This window comes from Sabethes cyaneus, chromosome 3 (genome assembly GCF_943734655.1).
Source record: "Sabethes cyaneus chromosome 3, idSabCyanKW18_F2, whole genome shotgun sequence".
Lineage (NCBI taxonomy): Eukaryota > Metazoa > Arthropoda > Insecta > Diptera > Culicidae > Sabethes > Sabethes cyaneus.
This window is the reverse complement of record NC_071355.1, coordinates 206580469-206603509: the sequence shown is the minus strand read 5'-3', so window position 1 is coordinate 206603509 and position 23041 is coordinate 206580469. Positions and strand designations below refer to the sequence as shown.

At 34.8% G+C, this 23041-nt stretch overlaps 1 protein-coding gene across 1 annotated transcript in view; it reads left to right on the top strand.

The window, feature by feature from the left end:
* The first annotated feature begins 8338 nt into the window (after positions 1-8338).
* Positions 8339-23041, top strand: part of LOC128740634 (thioester-containing protein 1 allele R1-like) — a 33406-nt gene continuing 18703 nt past the window's right edge. The window contains exons 1-5 of the mRNA XM_053836197.1: positions 8339-8452; positions 20044-20230; positions 20294-20656; positions 20717-21047; positions 21104-21390. Of these exons, the coding sequence (XP_053692172.1) occupies positions 8391-8452; positions 20044-20230; positions 20294-20656; positions 20717-21047; positions 21104-21390 (1230 nt within the window). The 5' untranslated portion in view covers positions 8339-8390. The remainder of the gene's footprint in view (positions 8453-20043; positions 20231-20293; positions 20657-20716; positions 21048-21103; positions 21391-23041) is intronic.

The following is a 23041-nucleotide window of genomic DNA, read 5'->3' as shown; positions in this document are numbered from 1 at the left end:
GAAAATGAGTTACCTGTCACTTCTTTAGTCAGTTTCTTTAACTTCGGCTTGTTGCATCGATGAGCGCTTCCATCTGCTTGATGTTCGATCGATGGTTGCTGATGCGTTTTTTTAGCTGATTTGAAGTTAATCCGACATAGCTGGCCTGACAATCCCGGCACGGAATGCGATAGATGACATTCGTTTTCATTTCTGTTGGAATATTGTCTTTTGTGTTTGTAAACAGTTTTTACTAAAGAAACTGACTAAAGAATTGACAGGTAACTCATTTTCAGTTCGTCGAAACCAAGTGCGCATGAATCTCGATGAAACCTTCTGAATCTTTTGCTCGAAAACTTGCGAAGTATCAGTCGATCAACGCGGGAGAAAATAATGACTGCAAGCAAACGGCAACAAATATCATCGTATCATCATGAAATCGATCCGTGCTGCCTAACCAAAACACGAGGCAATCAAATTTGTATCGTACAGTTCATAAAATCGCCTAAATGTTGAACTCGAAAAAACATTGTTCGAACTTTTCCTAGCAACTTTGAACAGAGTCACGCACAACAATCATCGTTGAGCAAACCAGGTTTAATGATGACAGGAGGCCGCGAGTGACTGAGCTCCAGTGTCTTTTCTTTAGTCAGTTTCTTTAAGTTTCTTTACTTGCGGAGTATCAGTCGATGAACGCGACTGAAAATAATGATTGTAAGCAAACGGCAACAAATATCATCGTATCATCACGAAATCGATCCGTGCTGCCTAACGAAAACACCAGGCAATCAAATTTGTATCGTACAGTTCATAAAATCGCCTAAATGTTGAACTCGAAAAAATATTGTTCGAACTTTTCCTAGCAACTTTGAACAGAGTCACGCACAACAATCATCGTTGAGCAAATCAGGTTTAATGATGACAGGAGGCCGTGAGTGACTGAGCTCCAGTGTCTTTTCTTTAGTCAGTTTCTTTAGAATCTTTTGCTCAAAAACTTGCGGAGTATCAGTCGATCAACGCGGGAGAAATATATGGGTCATTCCACGGGAAATTTACAGTCAAAATTTTTTTTCTCTTCGGAATATTTTTTTTACGTTCTTTGTTCAAAAAAACTCGACACGTATTTTTGTATTTCGATGTTACTGTTGGAATTCGCAAGATATGATTTTTTGAAGTATTGTAATCCGAAAAAATCACTATTTTTTAAATACTGATTGTAAACATAGTTTGTAATATCAAAAAATGACTTTCTACCAGATGTGTTCACTATTCCACAAGCTTTCAAAATTGGTATACCATACTTCCTCTCGACTGTTTTTCAATAGTTAAATAGTGCATTTTTATAAACAATTGCAATTTTTTCAAAGTTGGAACTTTTTTTTCTCGATTTTAAAATATTTGTTCATCTTTCTCGAAGAAGCATGCAAAATTTGGAAATGGAGAAATGAAAACTCTAGAAGTTATGAATTTTTATATCGAAGCGCGCACGTTAATGCAAACGAGCGGACGAACACACGTGCTTCAGCGACACGTTACACTTATTACCATCAAAGGCGGCCTCGTTATGAAGCTGCCCGTGGGTTAGAACATCGATTGAGCATAACCGCTCGCTTCACATTAACACACGCGCTGAGACATAAAAACTCATAACTTCCAGAGTTTTCATTTCTCCATTTCCAAATTTTGCATGCTTCTTCGAGAAAGATGAACAAATATTTTAAAATAAAAAAAATCGAGAAAAAAAAGTTCCAACTTTGAAAAAATTGCAATTGTTTATAAAAATGCACTATTTAACCATTGAAAAACAATCAAGAGGAAGTATGGTATACCAATTTTGAAAGCTTGTGGAATAGTGAACACATCTGGTAGAAAGTCATTTTTTAATATTACAAACTATGTTTACAATCAGTATTTAAAAAATAGTGATTTTTTCGGATTACAATACTTTAAAAAATCATATCTTGCGAATTCCAACAGTAACATCGAAATACAAAAATACGTGTCGATTTTTTTTGAACAAAGAACGTAAAAAAAATATTCCGAAGAGAAAAAAAATTTTGACTGTAAATTTCCCGTGGAATGACCCATATACATTTTTACCTTTGTTATACTATAACAAAGGTTTAAAAATTGGTCGAAAAACATGAAATTGATCCGAGGCCCGGAGGGCCAAGTCACATATACCAATCGATAGGGTTCGGCGATTTGAGCAATGTCTGTGTGTGTGTGTGTGTATGTATGTAATGATTTTTTCTATCGCCTGTTTCTCAGAGATGGCTGAACCGAATGGTTCGCTATTACTTTTGTTTGAAAGGTGTTATTGTCTAGTAGATCACTATTGAGTTGTTTCGTGATACGACGTTTCGTTTAAAAGTTATAAGCAAAAATGTGAAAAATACGTGACACGGGTTTCTTCGGAACTACATGACCGATTTCAACGATCTTAGTATCAAATGAAAGCCCTTATTAAAGCTAAATTGTTCAGCAATTTTTAATTGAAAACAAACAAGTAGTTTAAAAGTTATGCTTAAAAAACCTGTTTTGACAAGGTAATAATTATCGCCTGTTTCTTAGAGATGGCCAAACCGATTTATGCGCTATTAGTCTCATTTGGAAGATAATATATCCTAATAGATCACTATTGAATGGTTTTGTGATTGGACGTTTAATTTGAAAGTTATGAGCAACCGTATACACCACACCAAAATTAACAATAATTTATAATGATTTTAACCAAGATAATTTACCTAATTTCAATTATTTTAATATCAAACGAGAGGTTTTGACACTAAGAATATATATGCAAAATTGCATAAGAATTGGTTTTACCGGTTAAAAGATATTAACCCTCGAATACTCGCGCCAACTTTTGCAACACAGTTACTCGCGCGCAAAATAGCCCCAAACCATAGAAAACGTGTGCACTAGAGTTTTGACTGGGAAAACTTGGTTTTAGGTTTATCGAACCTTTGTAAGAGTTTCTTGAAATTGAAAGCTCTATCGTCTGGTGGAATTTAAATTTTGATTAATCCCCCTAAAAGTGAAATAAAAAAATTGTTTTTCTTCAGTGTCAATATAACACATCGATGTGTTCTACAAAGTTATAGAGCATATTATTACAAGAAATTTTGATAAAGACAGTAACCTTCTATCTCTGGAGCGAAGATAGAAATATCTTATTTATTGTATATGAATTTGTAAAATCAGTTTTTCTATTTTTGCTCTTTTTGTAATTGTTGTATGACTTTTTCATGTACTACAAAATAGTACAAATATTAAAAATACAAAACTTTGCTGGAAATAGTATACCTCTATGTTTGTTTGTTTAGGGTCTGTAGAACTTTGATTCTAAAAAATACCCTAATTTTGACTCCGAATTACTCGACTACCAGCAGACGGATACATTTTAAACATTTTACATTTGCTGATAGTTTTGCTGCATAAATTTTCCCACCAATTTAAATTATTATTGCATTGAATAATTATGATATTTTGCTCATAATAAGTTTGTTGAAGAATATACATTAGTTAAACAACGATTTGTAACTTTATAACAATATGGCGTTGAAAAACCTACACGTGTTGTATAAAATACTACAGCGTGAGTTAATAAAAATTGATGAAAATTATTTATGAAAACTCTATTGATGTGATTCAAATAGAATGGCATTACAGGAAACTATGCATAGTTCAAAAACATATAAACTAGAGCTTTACTAGGCAATGTATATGTTAAAGAATAAGATTTCCTCTTACAACATACTTTTATTTGCACTTACTCAGATTAATAACATCTTACTTATCCTTACTCGGCAATTTCATGAAAAAAGGACCTATCAAAATTAAAAAGTGTTCCTATTTTGTTCAAATTTTGTAAACTTATTCAATTTTCGAAAATTTTATGTAAACCAACGCAACCAACGCACTACGCAACGATAACCAATAGATGAATTATGTTTCGAAGACGTGTCGATTTCTATCTCAAATAGCAAGTAAGACCGTATAACAAAGGTTCCTTTCACCACTAGGTGGATTAAATCGGGTTTTATAAACACAATCCCGTTTTTGGGCCGAAAAGCTGCTTCCGAAATTGGGCTTTCCAACGAAAAGTTAATGACTGCTAGTTTCCCGTGAATACGCATGCTTACCATTTCATTAGAAGTGTATTGAAAAGATGTGCTGTTGATAAAATAGGATTGAATTGGTAAAATCCCTTCAACGTGGGGAACCATGGGTAATAAAAACAATCTTTAATTTCAGTAAGGTAGCAGGGAAGCAATAGTTTGTGTTCTTGATTTTGTTAAATTGTTTTCAAAGGCACAATCTTTTGAGAATTGAAGGTATGCAATGTTATTACTTTGATAAATGTTACATACAACGCATGTAGCATATATATGTTGCATATAGCATGTATACATGAAGAATCGAATGATTACAAGCATGAATACATGCTACTATCACTACAAAGAGACTTACGTAGTCCTGCGTCACCTATATATGCGGTCGTGTCTTGTACACAACCCCTCTGATTTTTTTCTGTGATTCTATACTATTGAAGTGTTCAAATCCAAAATTTTAGATCAATATGACAAAATTTGAAGTTTCTATGAATCTTGAAAGTATGCTATCTCAGCATGTTTTAGCGTTTTTTTGAAAAATAACCCAATAGGGGAACTGTGGGTAAAATGAACAGGGGGGGTAAAATGAACAGGTAGCCAAATTCCCAGTAAACCGATTAAAATCTGTTCCATATCAATAGGGATCTTCTCCCAGAAGTATTTCAAGCTATTTGAGACAATATGTGGTGATCATAAACGTTCTAAAGTGAAAAAAATTGAAAAAGTAAAAAATATTTGTTGAAATCTGACGCTGATGTTAATTTCCACTATTAGTATGTAAACTTTTTTGGCGAAACAAATTAAATTTGGACTATTTGTATCATTTAGTGTTGTTTGCTTATCACTGTCCTGCGGATCTGTCGAAAATTCCAAATGTTTTTTTCAACTGTTTGTTTATAATAAACACTAGAAAACAATTGGTGTTTTGGGGGAAAAATGAACACTTCACTATGGGGGCAAAATGAACAGTGTGTATAATGATGTTTTATTTTCCATTTATCAGCAGCCAGGACCTAATTACAATTCAATCAATAAAAATGATGAAGTCTCTCGGAAAATGACAGAAAATGACCGATGAAGCGAGTTGAAAGTCGAGCATTGTATGAACCTGGCGAAGATACATTATGTTAACTTTGTAGAGTCCTATTTTAATTCCAGCAGCCTTGTTGAATATCTACAGCTTATGTAGAACAATGATAAAGTAAAATAATGTTTAATTTATCCAAGCTGCATGTTAACTTTAGTTTTCCATGACATGTTCATTTCGCCCTCACTGCATGTTCATTTTACCCACACGAAAAAAATCAGGCTCGAATGTAACGCTTTCGGAAATAAGGAATTTTTCATGACAAATCGTCTTTTTTCAAACATCTTTATATTTTGCTACATGGAATATGAATCCAGCTTTCAATTCATGTAGTGCGTTCAGCATTTGGTTGGTTCCTGGGGAAGCAAATGGCGAAATTGCTAAGGGTGTTCATTTTCCCCCCAGTTCCCCTATTTCAAAACATGCCAGAGGTCTAATGGTAACTCGGATTTAAACGGTGTCTAAGGAAAAGTCCTTCAAAAAATAGTGCTGAATAAAGCCCATTAATTGAGTATGCAGTAATTTTATCATAGTATGCCATAATTTTAATTTTCATTAAAAAAGTGCCAAATTTTCGCGTAAAACATGCTTAAAAGTTTTGAAGCCAAGGTTCGCCACTATTGGCACTACCGGTAAAAGTTAGCGTAAAATATGAACTTTCAAATGGATATAGTCTCATTTAGCGCAGAGTAGCGCAGAGCACAGATGTTATGTTTGTAAGGCTATTATATCAGAATTCAACAATACTGACAAAATGCAAACATTCAAAGTAAACGTAGGATATCTTAATTATGCGATATCTCCTTTACATGGTTGGATAAGCTGCTTCGAATGTATGGTCCATATTGCATATTGACTAGATTTTAGAGGTTGGAGGAAATCTGGAGGATACAGCGATAGTAATGACGGAAATACAGCTCGAAGATCTTATACCAATCCTGGTATTAGTTCTAAAATCACGGGTATAGATATGAAATTAATTAAAAGGTTGAGAAATTTTCTTATAGCAAGTTCTTGAACACATTTTTTCAGAAAAATTCGAAGCTTATTGCTTGTAGACCAAAAACCTTTACGTCAGGGTAGTCATAGGGTAGTCAGTCCTCATATAATACGTCCACTGCAATGCAAATAATTTGAATTCGCGGTCATAAATTAATCTAGACAACTATAATGCTGATAGGACGAATGACAGAAGAAGCACAAAAATAAGTTTTTTTTGTTTAATTATAGTCACTTTAACAACTCGGGTCACTCGTGACTTCTGCGCGGTTGGGAATTGAACCACGGTCCTCGGTGTGAATGCTAGCCACTACACCGGTATTGACCCTCACTAAAATAAGGTTATTGCCTTATGCTAAAAATAGTGATAAAAATACAAGACAATATTTTACATGCAAAAATAAGTGTGAAAAAACAAATCGTGATAGAATTATTCGTCTTCTTATTTCTCCGGATAAAGCTTATAGCTTCTTCGAAACGGAAAAATGTAATTAGAAAAATCTTTCTGAGAACGCTATATTACTATTGAAGACGAAACGTGAAACGAGTGATTCTGCAGAAGGAGAAGAAGAAGAAGAAAAAGAAAAAGAAGATTAAGAAAACTAATTAGGGGAAACGTTTTGATTTTTGATTAATATTAACTTATATGGATTTTGTGTTGATTATTAAAGATCATACTTGCTTTGTATTGTTTTATATAATGTTTTATCCTATAAAAATCCATCTGCAATAGTTTTCCGAATGATCCTCATTTCTTATACGTCATTACTCTTAAAAAATACTTGAAAAATAGTTGAAAATTCTCCCTAACACAAAAAATATACTTTCTACTGCAAAATAAACCTGAAATTCGGGCTCAGCACCCCAAAATTACTTAAGAACCACATATTATCCTTGATTTAAATTTTTTGGCTTGGCCAGCATTTGTATGGAGTCGCCCCACTGTGCGCAGTGAGCACTTCTGCGAAGTAAGCAAGCAACAAAAGACACATTCCACGCGCATCTATCCCATGAGAGCAAATTTTGAAAGTAGTAATATTAAAAATATTTATATGTAGTATGTTCAAACATACTATACAGCTTACAAAAATCCTGAATTGCCATATTGTTTATTGACAATTCATGCTAAAATGCACCTTACAAGTGGGAGCTTAACAATATAGATTTTTTCATCATTTATGCAAGGCTGAATTTAATTAATTCTCTGTCAATAGTTTTAAGCCAAAATAATTTTAAACTGTATATCATCAAAACATGTTTCATTAGTAGGGTAACATTTTGTTCATACAGAGTTTTTTGAAAAATGAAAGCATTTTCCAGATAAGCGGCCTTTAAAAACAGGTACTTTTATAGTGGTGTCCCGTAACGAAAATTTTGCATTTATTTCCGTATACCAGAGAATTTAAATCCGAATTTTTTGAAACAATGGATTTTCTTTAATCATATATGTACACTCAAAATCGCGCTGTGCTTGACTTTTGATAAGCATTTCTATGTAAAATAAAATAGGTGCTTCAAAATGGTGTCCCGTAACGTTTTTTTATTTTTTATTTTATTTAGCTTATTTTATCCATCCAATATAATGTCTTAATGAATAAAAATACATAAAAAATAGCACAGTACAATTATCACATTGTGAAGGAGTCAGATTCAGTGATTCTGCGTGAGAAGGTGCTGGACCACTTTTCGAGAAAGATTTTTTGGAATTACCCGCTATACCAGCTATCTTCCTGAAAGACGTAGTCCTACGTCAAAATCTAGCAGGAATTCATCATTTCCGGTGAACATTTTCGCTTCCGTTTTAACCTACCCCGCATTTCCGCTTGCCACGGTATACCTTAGTCAATTCAAAACAAATTTTGTATGTGGCTCTGAAGCTCCAAAAGCAAAGGCCCTCTACAGACGACCTATTCCGTTAGAGGGTTAAGTAATAATTGTCAAATTGGCGGTCGAAATAGATGTCTAAGAATTGATTTCACTAGGATTTAGTATACTAAATTATATTTCGATGAAAGTGATCGTTCTCGGGTTTCCTTACTCACAGCAATTATTTTGTCCTAACTGATAAGAATATGAAATATATATTGACTTTTGGCCGACAGCAGTGGATCAGTTGGGTCGAGATCGCCGTAAGAAACGAATGTGTGAATAATTACCAGAATAAAGTGTAGTACAACTGCCAGTTACAATCAGTAGCCGCATCTACCATGTGGTATTTTAGAATTTTGCTCAGTTGCGGATTGCTCGCGACGGTCTGTAAAAGCCAAATGTCAGTGATGGTCTTTCTTTATCTCATAAAAATACGACAACAAATAGTTTAGGGAAACCCAGTGAAATTTATCAATGAAACAGTAGAATTGTACTTTTCTTCCAAGATTTATAATTAATTTAATCTAATATTAATACTTAGTGTGAAATATTTGTGACCTGCTAAACAAAGGTCATCAATGCGAAGCAAATTAAGGATTTTCGACAACAGACGGAGCTTTTTTTTTTGAACGTAGTTTCCCTCGGCTAAGACCAGAATCGATCCATCTCGCCGACGGAGCTTTTTTCCGTAAAATCAGATCAAGTTTTGATTTATCAGTGATAAGGCGTGTTTAACTGTTGAACGGAATGGCATAACGGTAGTATCCGGTCAAGAATCGGTGTTGGATAGTAGGGAGGATTTAGAAAATTCATTCGCAAATGCCACTTTTTAAACAACTTATTGAAAGTGAAAACCAGAGGTGGGCACCACTAACCGAAATTTTAGCTTCGCTAACAGCTAGTCCGCTAATTCAAAACGTTAACTTCGATAACCGCTAACCGCTAAAGCTACTAAAAATTTAGCGGAAGCTAACGCTAACCGCTAACCGCTAAATTGGTTTGTAGCGCAAATTTGGCAATACTTTGATAAGCGCCAATTTTGGCAAACCCGCAAACCTTCATTGCAAAAGTCTAAGATAAAGGACTATATCAGATCATTAGATCAAAGACTAATGTAAACTGCATTTCTGGCATATGTATGTTTATAAGAATATGTCAGTGTCATTGTTTAAGTGAATGTTTGAAAGAAGAGAAAGAAATATTCAGATTCAATTCTTCATTGGTGGCTTTGAAAATACGTGGATGGGGGTTCATAAGTACAACGCCTGCAACCATTGAGACATAGAGATTTCTTTTAAAAATCACTTGTGCGCATCATAAAGGTTAAAATAGTAATGAATGACCAGCCAACAGATTATTGTATTAAACATGATTATGCATAGCTTGACATTTTTTAATAATCTTACTTTAACTCGCTAGTGGAGTTTAAAAAGGTCACTGGTTACAAATAACATTAAAGCCAAAGCACGTTCATCGCAAATATGATGTGCCATTCGAATGTCCGTCTCTTTTGACATGAATGACAACGGGCACGTAAGTGAGCGACGTCGATTCACTGTCTTTTGTTCCGAGAAGGTTTTACTAGTTTACTTTCACAGCTAATCACCGTTGCTATCCGTGTAATCATTAAATCACCGCTTGTTACATAGCAGAAAATATGGCACATACGCAAAAATTTCTGTTTTATTTGTATGAGAGTCCTAATCCTCCTACCACAGGGTTGAGGGGTCTCAAACCATCATAAAACCCCCGCATGCAAAATTTGGTTCCATTTGCTTGATTAGTTTTAGAGTTATGAAGAAATTCGTATTTCATTTGTATGGGAGCCCCCCTCTTAGCAGGGGAAGGGGTCTCAGTACACCACAGAAAAAAATCTTACCTCCAAAAACCCCCACATGACAAATTTGGCTCCATTTGCTTGATTAATTCTCGAGTTTTGAGGAAATTTATGTTTCATTTGTATAGGAGCCCCTCCTCTTACGCCCTCCCTAAAATTGCTCTCTTACCACCCATAAAATTGCTGGTAATTTTATCTATTCAACGACTAATGAATTGGTCAGTTTCGTTCCGTAGTTTAGTAGTTATTGGCATTTGCATTAGCATTTCTTTCATTCAAACGTTACACTATTTTCGTTTTCACAAAGTGCTACCCAGTCCCAGTATAGTAAACAAAGACGTAGTCCTACGTCAAAAAATCATAGGCGTTCATAAAAATTTTTTTGAAGAACATTTTCACATTGAAAACAGAAGAGATAGAAAATATTTCCAAGAGACAGGCTATTAGCGAATTTGTATATTCAATCCGGGTTTGGACTGGATGAATTTTTTGTGTTCATTTGCGCCTATCTGACAAATAAAATTCATCCAGTTCCAACCCAGATTGAATAAACAAATTCGCTATATGATTTTTAGATTATTCTTTGCAGTTTTCTATCACTGTCGAACATTTTGTAAGAGATTTTTCCAAATAATATTTTATCCGGATTGTCAATGATGAAATTTGTCAATGAGCCAATGGCCACATTTGTCAATGAATGGCACAAGTACAAGAACAAGAAACAATAAAAAACATTTTGGAAATTTTCCACAAGGTAGAGTTTTTCAAAGTTTGCTTGGAAGTTCCGCAGCCATTAAAAATTTTGTGAAAAACTGTTTTCCAGGCGTACAAAACTTTACGAAGTTTTGAGATTCGACTCAAATCTGTGCGATAATATTGATAGACAAGGTTGACCCGTCGTGGCTAGCCACGATACCAAAACCTTTGAAAATGTATTACGGTTTACAATTCTATAGCACGTAGGTGCAATTTATTAGTGAAACCCAAATTAATCCACCTAGCGGCGTGACCTAGCCTTTCTATTGCCACAATAATCATTATTTAATTTTTCAGGAACATCTATAATTAACTTGACTATATTTTTAAATATCCGTTCCGTATTCCTCAAAATACTTATTTGCCAGTAAAATTCATAACGTATTGCGTAGAATAATTATATTTTCTTTCCTTGGGTGCGTAAATACTTGTAAGCGTCATTTATGTTATTTGATGAACATCTTATTTAGTTTTATAATCGATCGGCTAACTTTCGGGTTTCAGAGCCACATACGAAACTTGTTTTGAACTGACAATATGAAACATGTGTTCATAGCAGATTTTCTGATATTTTTTTTTGAGTGGTTTAAACCCAAAGGGTAGATTTTTTTGATATTTTGATATTAATACCATGCGCTCAAAAGTTAGCATCTTTGAAAAACAAGAGTTCAGAAAAATTATTATTATACTTCGCTTTTGAAGAAAAAGGATATCTACAACAAAATGATTAATCTCAAAATTTTACTATTAGTTTGCTTGGCTTCAATTTTGCAATATATCTGAATTAGAAAAAATAACTGAATAGAGCATTAGATATGAAAAAGAGAAATTGAACTATTTCTTAGCTGGCGCTCCTTCAGATAATTATTTTTTGCATGAAAATCAAAACTTAAGCTTCTTTTGAATGTACTTTCATGAAAAGATAGTCATTAGCTTAATCGCATCGTTTTTACAATGTTAGAGGGTTAGGAAAACAAGATGAGGTCGAAAAATAGTGCCAAAGCTGCGCCATAAACATGCTTGAGAATGGGAAATACGATCGATATGATTCCCAGTGCTCGTCTTTTTTTGATTTATTTATTAAAACATGATACATGACATAAGACATCTGTCCTTTAAAATATCACTAACGAAAACAAATCTTACAAAATTTCTACCGTGCAACGTTTACTTCCTATTTTTCATAAGACATTTCTAAGCTCTAGTATCCATGGATTGGAAAGAGCATCTATTGATGCGCAGAATTTGTTTGGAATTTGTACAAATTTATTTGGAAAAATCAACTCACTAGTATTTTTGATTCTATACACCACTATACCTACATGCTTAAATAAACTGCTTTTCTTCGCTCTTTGCTTTTCTTGTACAATTGTGAGTAACAGCAAGTGAAGAAAATGACAATTAAAATCTGAAATCAAAGAAAAGAAAAAACTTTTCGATTGAATCCCACTATTTAATATTTATTTGCAACAGATACGTAGTTCACCTACGATGTGCAGGCTTCATCAGTGTCTTATTTCAAAGCGTATACGTATCTGTCGCGAATAAATATTAAATAGTGGAATTTAGACGGTAAAAGTTTTTTCTTTTCTTTAATTTCAGAGTTCGTATTCCACTAAGGGGCTTCAAAAACTTCAGACAATTGACATGTTTCTCACTTTTCTTGAATTTCATTGCAAATTTTAAAATTGCAAATTGTCATCACATACATACATACATACATACACACATACCTACATAACATACATACATACATACATACATACATACATACATACATACATACATACATACATACATACATACATACATACATACATACATACATACATACATACATACATACATACATACATACATACATACATACATACATACATACATACATACATACATACATACATACATACATACATACATACATACATACATACATACATACATACATACATACATACATACATACATACATACATACATACATACATACATACATACATACATACATACATACATACATACATACATACATACATACATACATACATACATACATACACACATACATCACACACATCTCATACATTGAATACAATCAACATTTGATTGATATGTTTTGATTTCACACGTTTTAACGGTTTAATATACGGTGCTTAAGTGTTAAAGTTTGAATAACTTTTGAATGAAGCGTCCGATTTTAAATAACTCGGTTTCGTTTGATAGATCTTAGCAGTAATTTTCAAATAATCATAAAATGTGTGATGTTTTTCATTAAATTAATGCTTATATGTTACATAAATATGTTTTAAATACTATCTTTTCACATTTCTTTATGTAACTTTCAAACTACAAGTCCAATCGTCATGAAATTAGGAAGTTGAGGGTTTGCAAGGCTCCTCTTTCATATGCAATCAATTTTGTTCAAATCGGTTAAGAGACCTATGAGATAATGAAGTCCCATATTTTTCGTATTTTTATACATAACTTTTGAACTAAAAGTCCGATCAGTATGAAATTCAATAGCGACCAATGGGATACCTAGACCTTTCATTTGACACTAAGAACATTAAAATCGGTCCAGCCATCTCCGAGAAAAGTGAGTGAGATTAAAAACGTCACATACACACACACACACACACACACACACATACATACACACACACAGAAAATGCTCAGTTTTCGAAACTGAGTCGAATGGTATATAACATTCGGCCCGCAGGACCTTCTTTCCATTTCCGGTTTTCCAAGTGATTTCTATACCTTTATACTATCTATACCTATAAAGAAGGATTTCTGTCTGTCTGTCTGTCTGTCTGTCTGTCTGTCCGTATGTTCCTTATAGAATCGAAAACTACTGAACCAATCGGCATGAAAATATGCATGTAGAGGTTTTTTGGGGCCAGGAAAGGTTTTAGTGATGGTTAGAAACCCCTCCCCCCACTAAGAGGGGGGGCTCCCATACAAATGAAACACAAATTTCTGCATAACTCGACAACTAATCAAGCAAATAGCACAAAATTTGGCATGTGGGTGTCTTCGGTGACAAGAAGTTATTCTATGGTAAATTGAGACCCCTCCCCTCTTTATAAGGGGAATTATAACTCCTCTCCTCTTTAAAAGGGGGGGCTTCCATACAAATTTCCTCATAACTCGAGAACTAATCAAGCAAATGGAACCAAATTTGGCATGTGAAGGTTTTCGAGGGCAAGAATATTTTCTATAGTAAATTAGGACCCCTCCCCACTTTAAGAGGGGGGGCTCCTGTACCAAAGAAACACAATTTTCCTCATAACTCGAGAAGTAATTAAGCAAATGGAACCAAATTTGGCACGTGGGTGTTTTTGGAGACAAAAATTTTTTCTATGATGAATTGGGACCCCTCCCCACTTTAGGAAGGGGGGCTCCTATACAAATGAAATGCAAATTTTCTCATAACTCGAGAATTACTCAAGCAAATGGAACCATATTTGGCATGTGAAAGTTTTCTAGGGCATGAATATTTTATATGGTGAATTGGGACCCCTCCCAACTTTAAGAGGGGGGGCTCCTATACAAACGAAATACAAATTTCCTCATAACTCAAGAACTAATCAAGCAAATGGAACCAAATTTGGCACGTGGGTGTTTTTGGAGACAAAAATTTTTTCTATGATGAATTGGGACCCCTCCTCACTTTAGGAGGGGGGGATCCTATACACATGAAATACAAATTTCCTCATAACTGAAGAACTAATCAAGCAAATGGAACAAAATTTGGCATGTGAAAGTTTTCGAGGGCAAGAATATTTTCTATGGTGAATAAGGACCCCTCCCCACTTTAAAAGGGGGGGCTCCTATACAAACGAAATACAAATTACCTCATAACTCGAGAACTAATCAAGCAAATGAAACAAAATTTGGTATGTGGGTGTTTTTGGAGACAAAATTTTTTTCTATGATGAATTGGGACCCCTCCCCACTTTAGGAAGGGGGGCTCCTATACAAATAAAATGCAAATTTCCTCATAACTCGAGAATTAATCAAGCAAATGGAACCATATTTGGCATGTGAAAGTTTTCTAGGGCATGAATATTTTATATGGTGAATTGGGACCCCTCCCAACTTTAAGAGGGGGGGCTCCTATACAAACGAAATACAAATTTCCTCATAACTCAAGAACTAATCAAGCAAATGGAACCAAATTTGGCACGTGGGTGTTTTTGGAGACAAAAATTTTTTCTATGATGAATTGGGACCCCTCCTCACTTTAGGAGGGGGGGATCCTATACACATGAAATACAAATTTCCTCATAACTGAAGAACTAATCAAGCAAATGGAACAAAATTTGGCATGTGAAAGTTTTCGAGGGCATGAATATTTTCTATGGTGAATTAGAACCCCTCCCCACTATAAGAGGGGGGGCTCCTATACAAACGAAATACAAATTTCCTCATAACTCGAGAACTAATCAAGTAACTGGAACCAAATTTGACACGTGGGTGTTTTTGGAGACAAAATTTTTTTCTAAGATGAATTGGGACCCCTCCCCACTTTAGGAGGGGGGGCTCCTATACAAATGAAAAACAAATTTCCTCATAACTCGAGAACTAATCAAGCAAATGGAACCAAATTTGACATGTAAGTGGTTTTGGACGCAAGATTTTTTTCTATGGTGAATTGAGACCCCTCTCTTCTTTAAAAAGCGAGTTATGGCCCATCTCCCCTTTAAGAGGGTGGGCTGCCATACAAATGAAATGCAAATTTCCTCTTATCTCGAGAACCAATCAATCGAATGGAACCAAATTTGGCATGTGGGAGTTTTACATGGCAGAAATTTTTTCTATGGTGAATTACGACCCCTTCCCCTTTTAAGAGGGGAGCTCCCATACAAATGAAATTCAAATTTCCTTGTAACTTGAAAACTAATCAAGCAAATGGAACCAAATTTGGCATGTGGGAGATTTTGGAGTTTTGAATTTATTTTACGATAGTTAGAGACCTCTCACCCCTGTGGTAGGGGGATATGGACTCTCATACAAATAAAACAGAAATTTTTGCGAAACTCAAAAACTAATCGAACTCGAGAAATTCGAGACTCTTCCATAAAACATTAGTCAATACAAGACCACAAAAACTATCTATAGTAACACTAGATCATTCAGGACGAGCCGGTCACGAGTGTTGCCGGTGACCCGCCGTCGGAAGTGCCGCACACTGGGGGGCTTGCAAAACTCGAGATTGTGACAAAGATCATCCGAGATTCATGATTTATGTACAACACAGGTTAATTTGTGGCAATACGAAGTTTGTCGGGTCAGCTAGTATATTTATATAGTAGAATGGCAAAACAGCTTTAAAATTGGTAACCTTCCATTAATTAAAACACGTGTTATCTACAAACGAAGCAAACGGGACTTAGATAAAAGGGCAAAAATCCACCAATTGTAAAGAACGTGCTGATCGAGGGAAGTACTTAATTTTAGAACCGAGACAAAATTTAAATTCGATGTCGCCAAAAGCATGATTGCAGAAAACATTGATTGCATTATACCGGGCAGACATTCGCTGTATAATCTGCTGCTATTCGTTGGACCACAGATACAAAAACATCTTTCGTTTTAGTAAACAAACAAACTCTCAGATTAGCTATTTTTTTGAAATGGAACCAATGCAATACAAAATCTTTGGACATTGGAGATTTCGACGGCTTTTCTGCAACCGAGTCCCTTGAAAAAATTAGAATACTTTTGAAATACTTTAAATAAAATACTCTACAGAAAATGTCTAAAGCTACTTCTACTAAATATTTAAAGAACCTGAATTTGTGGAGTTCAATATTTATATTACTTTATATTTTGAGATATTTCAGGTCGCGTTCGTAAATCAACTTAACGTCAAAATCATGGAACAACCAATTCCACATAAACCATATTTTGTGTAATTCTGGCTGTTTTTTTTATCATCCAACTTTGAATGTGTCCTTGATAAAACATTAGACTGTTTAAGAAAACACGTGACATTACTTCTGTGTGATTCAGATATCATCCCACACCTGACTCGGAAAGGGTTTTAGGTACCATTCTCATAAGAAACTCCGGAAGAAGTAAAAGTAGGAATAAAAATACTCAATGGAATATGCGTTTTCGCGCTTTATATTAAATATGCGCTACTTTGGCAGCTTCTGATAATCTTTTATGGCTCGTAGGCTATCCTTATTACCACGTGCCAAATCACACGTTTACTCCATCAATCTCAAACGGTTGACGTTTGCTTCAAAAATTTGTTTTAAAATCAAATGTTTTGCCTTTCTACTATATAAATATATAGTATAAAGGTATAGAAATCACTTGGAAAACCGAAAATGGAAAGAAGGTCCGGCGGGCCGAATGTTCTATACCATTCGACTCAGTTTCGAAAACTGAGCATTTTCTGTGTGTGTGTGTATGTATGTGTGTGTGTGTGTGTGTGTGTGTGTGTGTGTGTGTGTGTGTGTGTGTGTGTGTGTGTGTGTGTGTGTGTGTGTGTGTGTGTGTGTGTGTGTGTGTGTGTGTGTGTGTGTGTGTGTGTGTGTGTGTGTGTGTGTGTGTGTGTGTGTGTGTGTGTGTGTGTGTGTGTGTGTGTGTGTGTGTGTGTGTGTGTGTGTGTGTGTGTGTGTGTGTGTGTGTGTGTGTGTGTGTGTGTGTGTGTGTGTGTGTGTGTGTGTGTGTGTGTGTGTGTGTGTGTGTGTGTGTGTGTGTGTGTGTGTGTGTGTGTGTGTGTGTGTGTGTGTGTGTGTGTGTGTGTGTGTGTGTGTGTGTGTATGTAACGCTTTTAATCTCACTCACTTTTCTCGGAGATGGCTGGACCGATTTTAATGTTCTTAGTGTCAAATGAAAGGTCTAGGTGTCCCATTGGTCGCTATTGAATTTCATACAGATCGGACTTTTAGTTCAAAAGTTATGTAAAAAAATACGAAAAATATGGGACTTCATTATCTCATAGATCCCTTAACCGATTTGAACAAAATTGATTGCATATGAAAGAGGAGCCTTACAAACCCTTAACTTCCAAATTTCATGATGATTGGACTTGTAGTTTGAAAGTTACATAAAGAAATGTGAAAAAATAGTATTTAAAACATATTTATGTAACATTTAAGAATTAATTCAATGAAAAACATCACACATTTTATTATTATTTGAAAATTACTGCTGAGATCTATCAAACGAAACCGAGTTATTTTAAATCGGACGGTTCATTCAAAAGTTATTCAAACTTTAACACTTAAGCACCGTATATTAAACCGTTAAAACGTGTGAAATCAAAACGTATCAATCAAATGTTGATTGTATTCAATGTGTGCGATGTATGTATGTATGTATGTATGTATGTATGTATGTATGTATGTATGTATGTATGTATGTATGTATGTATGTATGTATGTATGTATGTATGTATGTATGTATGTATAAATGTCTGTATGTATGTATGTATGTATGTATGTATGTGTATGTGATGACAATTTGCAATGAAATTCAAGAAAAGTGAGAAACATGTCAATAGTCTGAAGTTTTTGAAGCCTCTTAGTGGAATACGAACTCTGAAATAAAAGAAAAGAAAAAACTTTTACCGACTAAATTCCACTATTTAATATTTATTCGCGACAGATACGTGTACGCTTTGAAATAAGACACTGATGAAGCCTGCACATCGTAGGTGAACTACGTATCTGTTGCAAATAAATATTAAATAGTGGGATTCAATCGAAAAGTTTTTTCTTTTCTTTGATTTCAGATTTTAATTGTCATTTTCTTCACTTGCTGTTACTCACAATTATACAAGAAAAGCAAAGAGCGAAGAAAAGCAGTTTATTTAAGCATGTAGGTATAGTGGTGTATAGAATCAAAAATACTAGTGAGTTGATTTTTCCAAATAAATTTGTACAAATTCCAAACAAATTCTGCGCATCAATAGATGCCCTTTCCAATCCATAGATACTAGAGCTTAGAAATGTCTTATGAAAAATAGGAAGTAAACGTTGCACGGTAGAAATTTTGTAAGATTTGTTTTCGTTAGTGACATTTTAAAGGACAGATGTCTTATGTCATGTATCATGTTTTAATAAATAAATCAAAAATGACAAGCACTGGAAATCATATCGATCATATTTCCTATTCTCAAGCATGTTTATGGTTCAGCTTTTGCACTATTTTTCGACCTAATCTTGTTTTCCTAACCCTCTAACATTGTAAAAACGATGCGATCAAGCTAATGACTATCTTTTCATGAAAGTACATTCAAAAGAAGCTCAAGTTTTGATTTCCATGCAAAAATAATTATCTGAAGGAGCGTCAGCTAAGAAAAAGTTCAATTTTTCTTTTTCATATCTAATGCTCTATTCAGTTATTTTTTCTGATTCAGATATATTGCACAATTGAAGCCAAGCAAACTAATAGTAAAATTTTGAGATTAATCATTTGGTTGTCGAAATCCTTTTTCTTCAAAAGTGAAGTATATAATAATTTTTCTGAACTCTTGTTTTTCAAAGATGCTAACTTTTGAACGCATGGTATTAATATCAAAATATCAAAAAAATCTACCCTTTGGGCTAAAACCACTCAAAAAAAATATCAAAAAATCTGCTATGAACGCATATTTCATATTGTCAGTTCAAAACAAGTTTCGTATGTGGCTCTGAAACCCAAAAGTTAAGGCCGACCGATTATAAAACTAAATAAGGTGTTCATCAAATAACATAAATGACGCTTACAAGTATTTACGCACCCAAGGAAAGAAAATATAATTATTCTACGCAATACGTTGTGAATTTTACTGGCAAATAAGGATTTTGAGGAATTCGGAACGGATATTTAAAAATATAGTCAAGTTAATTATAGATGTTCCTGAGAAATTAAATAATGATTATTGTGGCAGTAGAAAGGCTAGGTCACGCCGCTAGGTGGATTAATTCGGGTTTTTATTCAAACGCAGGACTTGATGAAATCAGTATCGCATTATGTGGTAGCTTATTAAATTGCCTATTTCACCCACCCACCCACTGACTGAAATCATTGTTACCTTCACAACGCGTGTTGGAGTATAAAATTTTTTTTATTCAACTGCTTGCTTGGATCTAGCGTTACAGTCAGACACAAGGAAACTATATATAGTAATAATATAGTTCAATAGTAGAATTAAAAGAAAATTTTCATGTTCCTCAACAATTTTCCTTCTGCTAAAAAAATAGCGGTTTATTTAGCGACACATAAATTTAGCGGAAGCTAACAAAAACGCTAACGGTTTAGCGAATGAGCGAAACCGCTAACCGCTAACCAAAATGTTAGCTGAACTAATTAGCTGTTAGCGGATTAGCGGAAATGTGCCCACCTCTGGTGAAAACTAAATATAGGAATTGTATTGTAATGTAATTAACTTTCAGATTGTCAGTCTTGGGTTCCACATGTATTCGACCAAATAATATCTATAGCATAGCCTTCACCAATTTGTTCACGAATGATCTCCGATTGAGGCTAGATTTGGAAGGCTCCAGCGAAGGGATTACCGTTTTGAATGCAACAAAAGAATTAAAACTCTTCAGCAAGTCACCAGGATTTTCGAGTTTTCAGGTGATTTTTGTTTCTGGTTTCGAATTGGGTCGATACGAAAAAAAAGTAATTACAATCTTGCAGGTCGGGGCTATACCACAGGGTACATACTTTCTATCAATACGAAGCCTAGATGCACATTTAATTTTCAATGAAATTATTGATTTGTTATACAATGGAAAAACTTCATCAATATTCATTCAAACCGATAAACCAATCTATGTACCTGGAGATGTTGTTAGGTTTAGAGTTATTGCAGTGGGTGCCGATACACGGCCGGTGACGAATTACAACACTGTGGATATTGGATTTTTTAACACGGAAGGGAAGCTTATTAGGCAATGGAAATATGCTAAATTGCACAAAGGGATCTTTCAGTCGACAGTGCGTCTGCCATCTTTATCGAATTTCGGCAATTGGAAATTATTGGTGACAGCTGGGAATTATGTGTGTTTCAATTAAGAACATAAGAATTGCGTCGAATGTAAAGCCTGTTTATTTTTGCAGAAAGTAGAGAAGCAAATTGAAGTAAGAGAATACATACTGCCAAACTTTTTTGTTAAAGCATATCCTTCTGAAATTCTGCTGATTGAGAAGAAAACGATTAGCGTAACTGTAGAATCAACAGATATATCCGGAAGGCACGTTAACGGGACAGTTCGGGTAGACCTATTTTTCCACGAAGAAATGGAAAACCCCGACATGACAATAACAAAGCATATTTCGGGAACAGCTACTATAGATTTTGTTCTTGATTATGTTCTAGCAATAGAAGTTGGACAAAATGTATTTCATAGAGATGTCTTCGTCAAGGTGGAAGTAATAGAAACATTTACAAGTAAATGATGACTACGGAAATCCCAAGTTAGATAAGATAAATTTCTTACATTTTAGATCGCACGGAGAATCTCATGGAAGTAATACCCGTATATAAACATCCATACAGATATTCGTTGGCCAAATCTATGTCGCGGTTCAAACCCGGTTTACCGTTTCAAATGGATTTATCGATAACGGATCACAATGGTGAACCAGCACCAGAGGAGTCTGTAGCAGACATTTTAATATATTATACTGGAGAATCCTTGGCGAAGGATAATTTAACGCAAAGTATTATTCGCAAGGGTTTAGTTACGTTGGTTTTAAGACCACCAGAAAGTGCCGGTAGAATGCACGTTATGGTAAGCAATCTGATACAGTATGATGCTTGAAACAGTAATATAGTAATTATATAAGCTCAGAATCTCAGCAGAAAACAAATCATTTGATTGGTAACTGTTGGAGGTAGGGTAAAGTGGTGCAACGCACCCCTTAAGCAAAACATCAAGTATGTTAAAAGTATGCAACTCGCATTATATCCTTATATACTCATACGCATTATACTCCTGAAACTAGGTTAAAAATGGCGGAGATGTTTGTTAAATGGCTGGGATATATTGGGTTCATATGTCAACATAATTGGTTATAAAATGTATTCATTTATTTTTCTCCAACTGTTGTGTGATGAATTATCGTAAGTTAAACAGTGTACGATTGATCCGTTGCTAATTATGGTGGTCTATTGACCATTCACTAAATTTTACAGGAGACGCTTTTGTCTGAAAAACTCTATATAAAATTCCATTCAGTTTTTTTCTCCACACCAAGTGTTCTAATGTGCAGGGTATAAAGTGATTCAGCATGAGAATACATAAAAGTCCCAACTTATGTCAAAATATGCGATTTGTTCACACCAATGTACATAGATCACTATGATTCCATATATAATTTAACTGAAATCCCCAAAACATTCCGCAACATAGTGGTCCATGCCCATAATGGTTCTATATCCATGTGATTTGTAAATGTGATACAAAACCCCCATAAAATGGGTATTGGTGGAAGAGTTTGACATCTAGGTATAAAAAATAGTGCTCTGACGCCATTTTGGAATTAAAGACGACAACTTCCGATTTTCTGAAAATGGCCGCATATGACCGGAAATAATGCAAAATCCTTACAATATGGATATCAAATAAAAGGGTTTTACGAGCAAAATTCAAATATTGTGTTCCAAAGTAATTTAGAAATCAAAAATGGTCGAATATCGATTATTAATAAGTCCCATTTACATAGACCACTATAATGCGGAACAGAATGGTCATTCTGTTCCAACTCAAAAATTCAACATGAAAAAAAACCCGATTTAATCCTGTGTGTGTGTGTGTGTGTGTGTGTGTGTGTGTGTGTGTGTGTGTGTGTGTGTGTGTGTGTGTGTGTGTGTGTGTGTGTGTGTGTGTGTGTGTGTGTGTGTGTGTGTGTGTGTGTGTGTGCAGCTCATTTCGTATCGTCTGTTTCTCGGAGATGGCTGAACCGATTTATGCGTTATTAGTCTCGTTTGGAAGGCGTTAGGCAAAGCAAAGCCTAGGTGTTGCATTCCGTTATCGAAACTCGACCTTCTGTTTTTATACGACAGACTTCGCAGCCAGCTGTTAGAATACAGGACAATTAGAGTACAGGGCAACTGGGAGGCAGGTGTTATTGCCTAGTATATCACTATTGCATTGTTTCATCGGACCACGAAAAAAAAGTTATAAGCAAAAGTGTGAAAACTGCGTGACACGATTTTCTCCGGATCACATGACCGATTTCAATGATCTTAGTACCAAATAAAGGCTCTTACTGTCATAAAAAATTTCAGAATGTTTTATTGAAAACGTGTTTTGACAAGGTAATAATTATCGCCTGTTTCTCAGAGATAGCCAAGCCGATTTATGCGTTATTAGTCTCATTTGAAAGGTAATAGCCGGCTGGATCACTATTGAATTGCTTTTTGATTGGATTTTTAGTTTG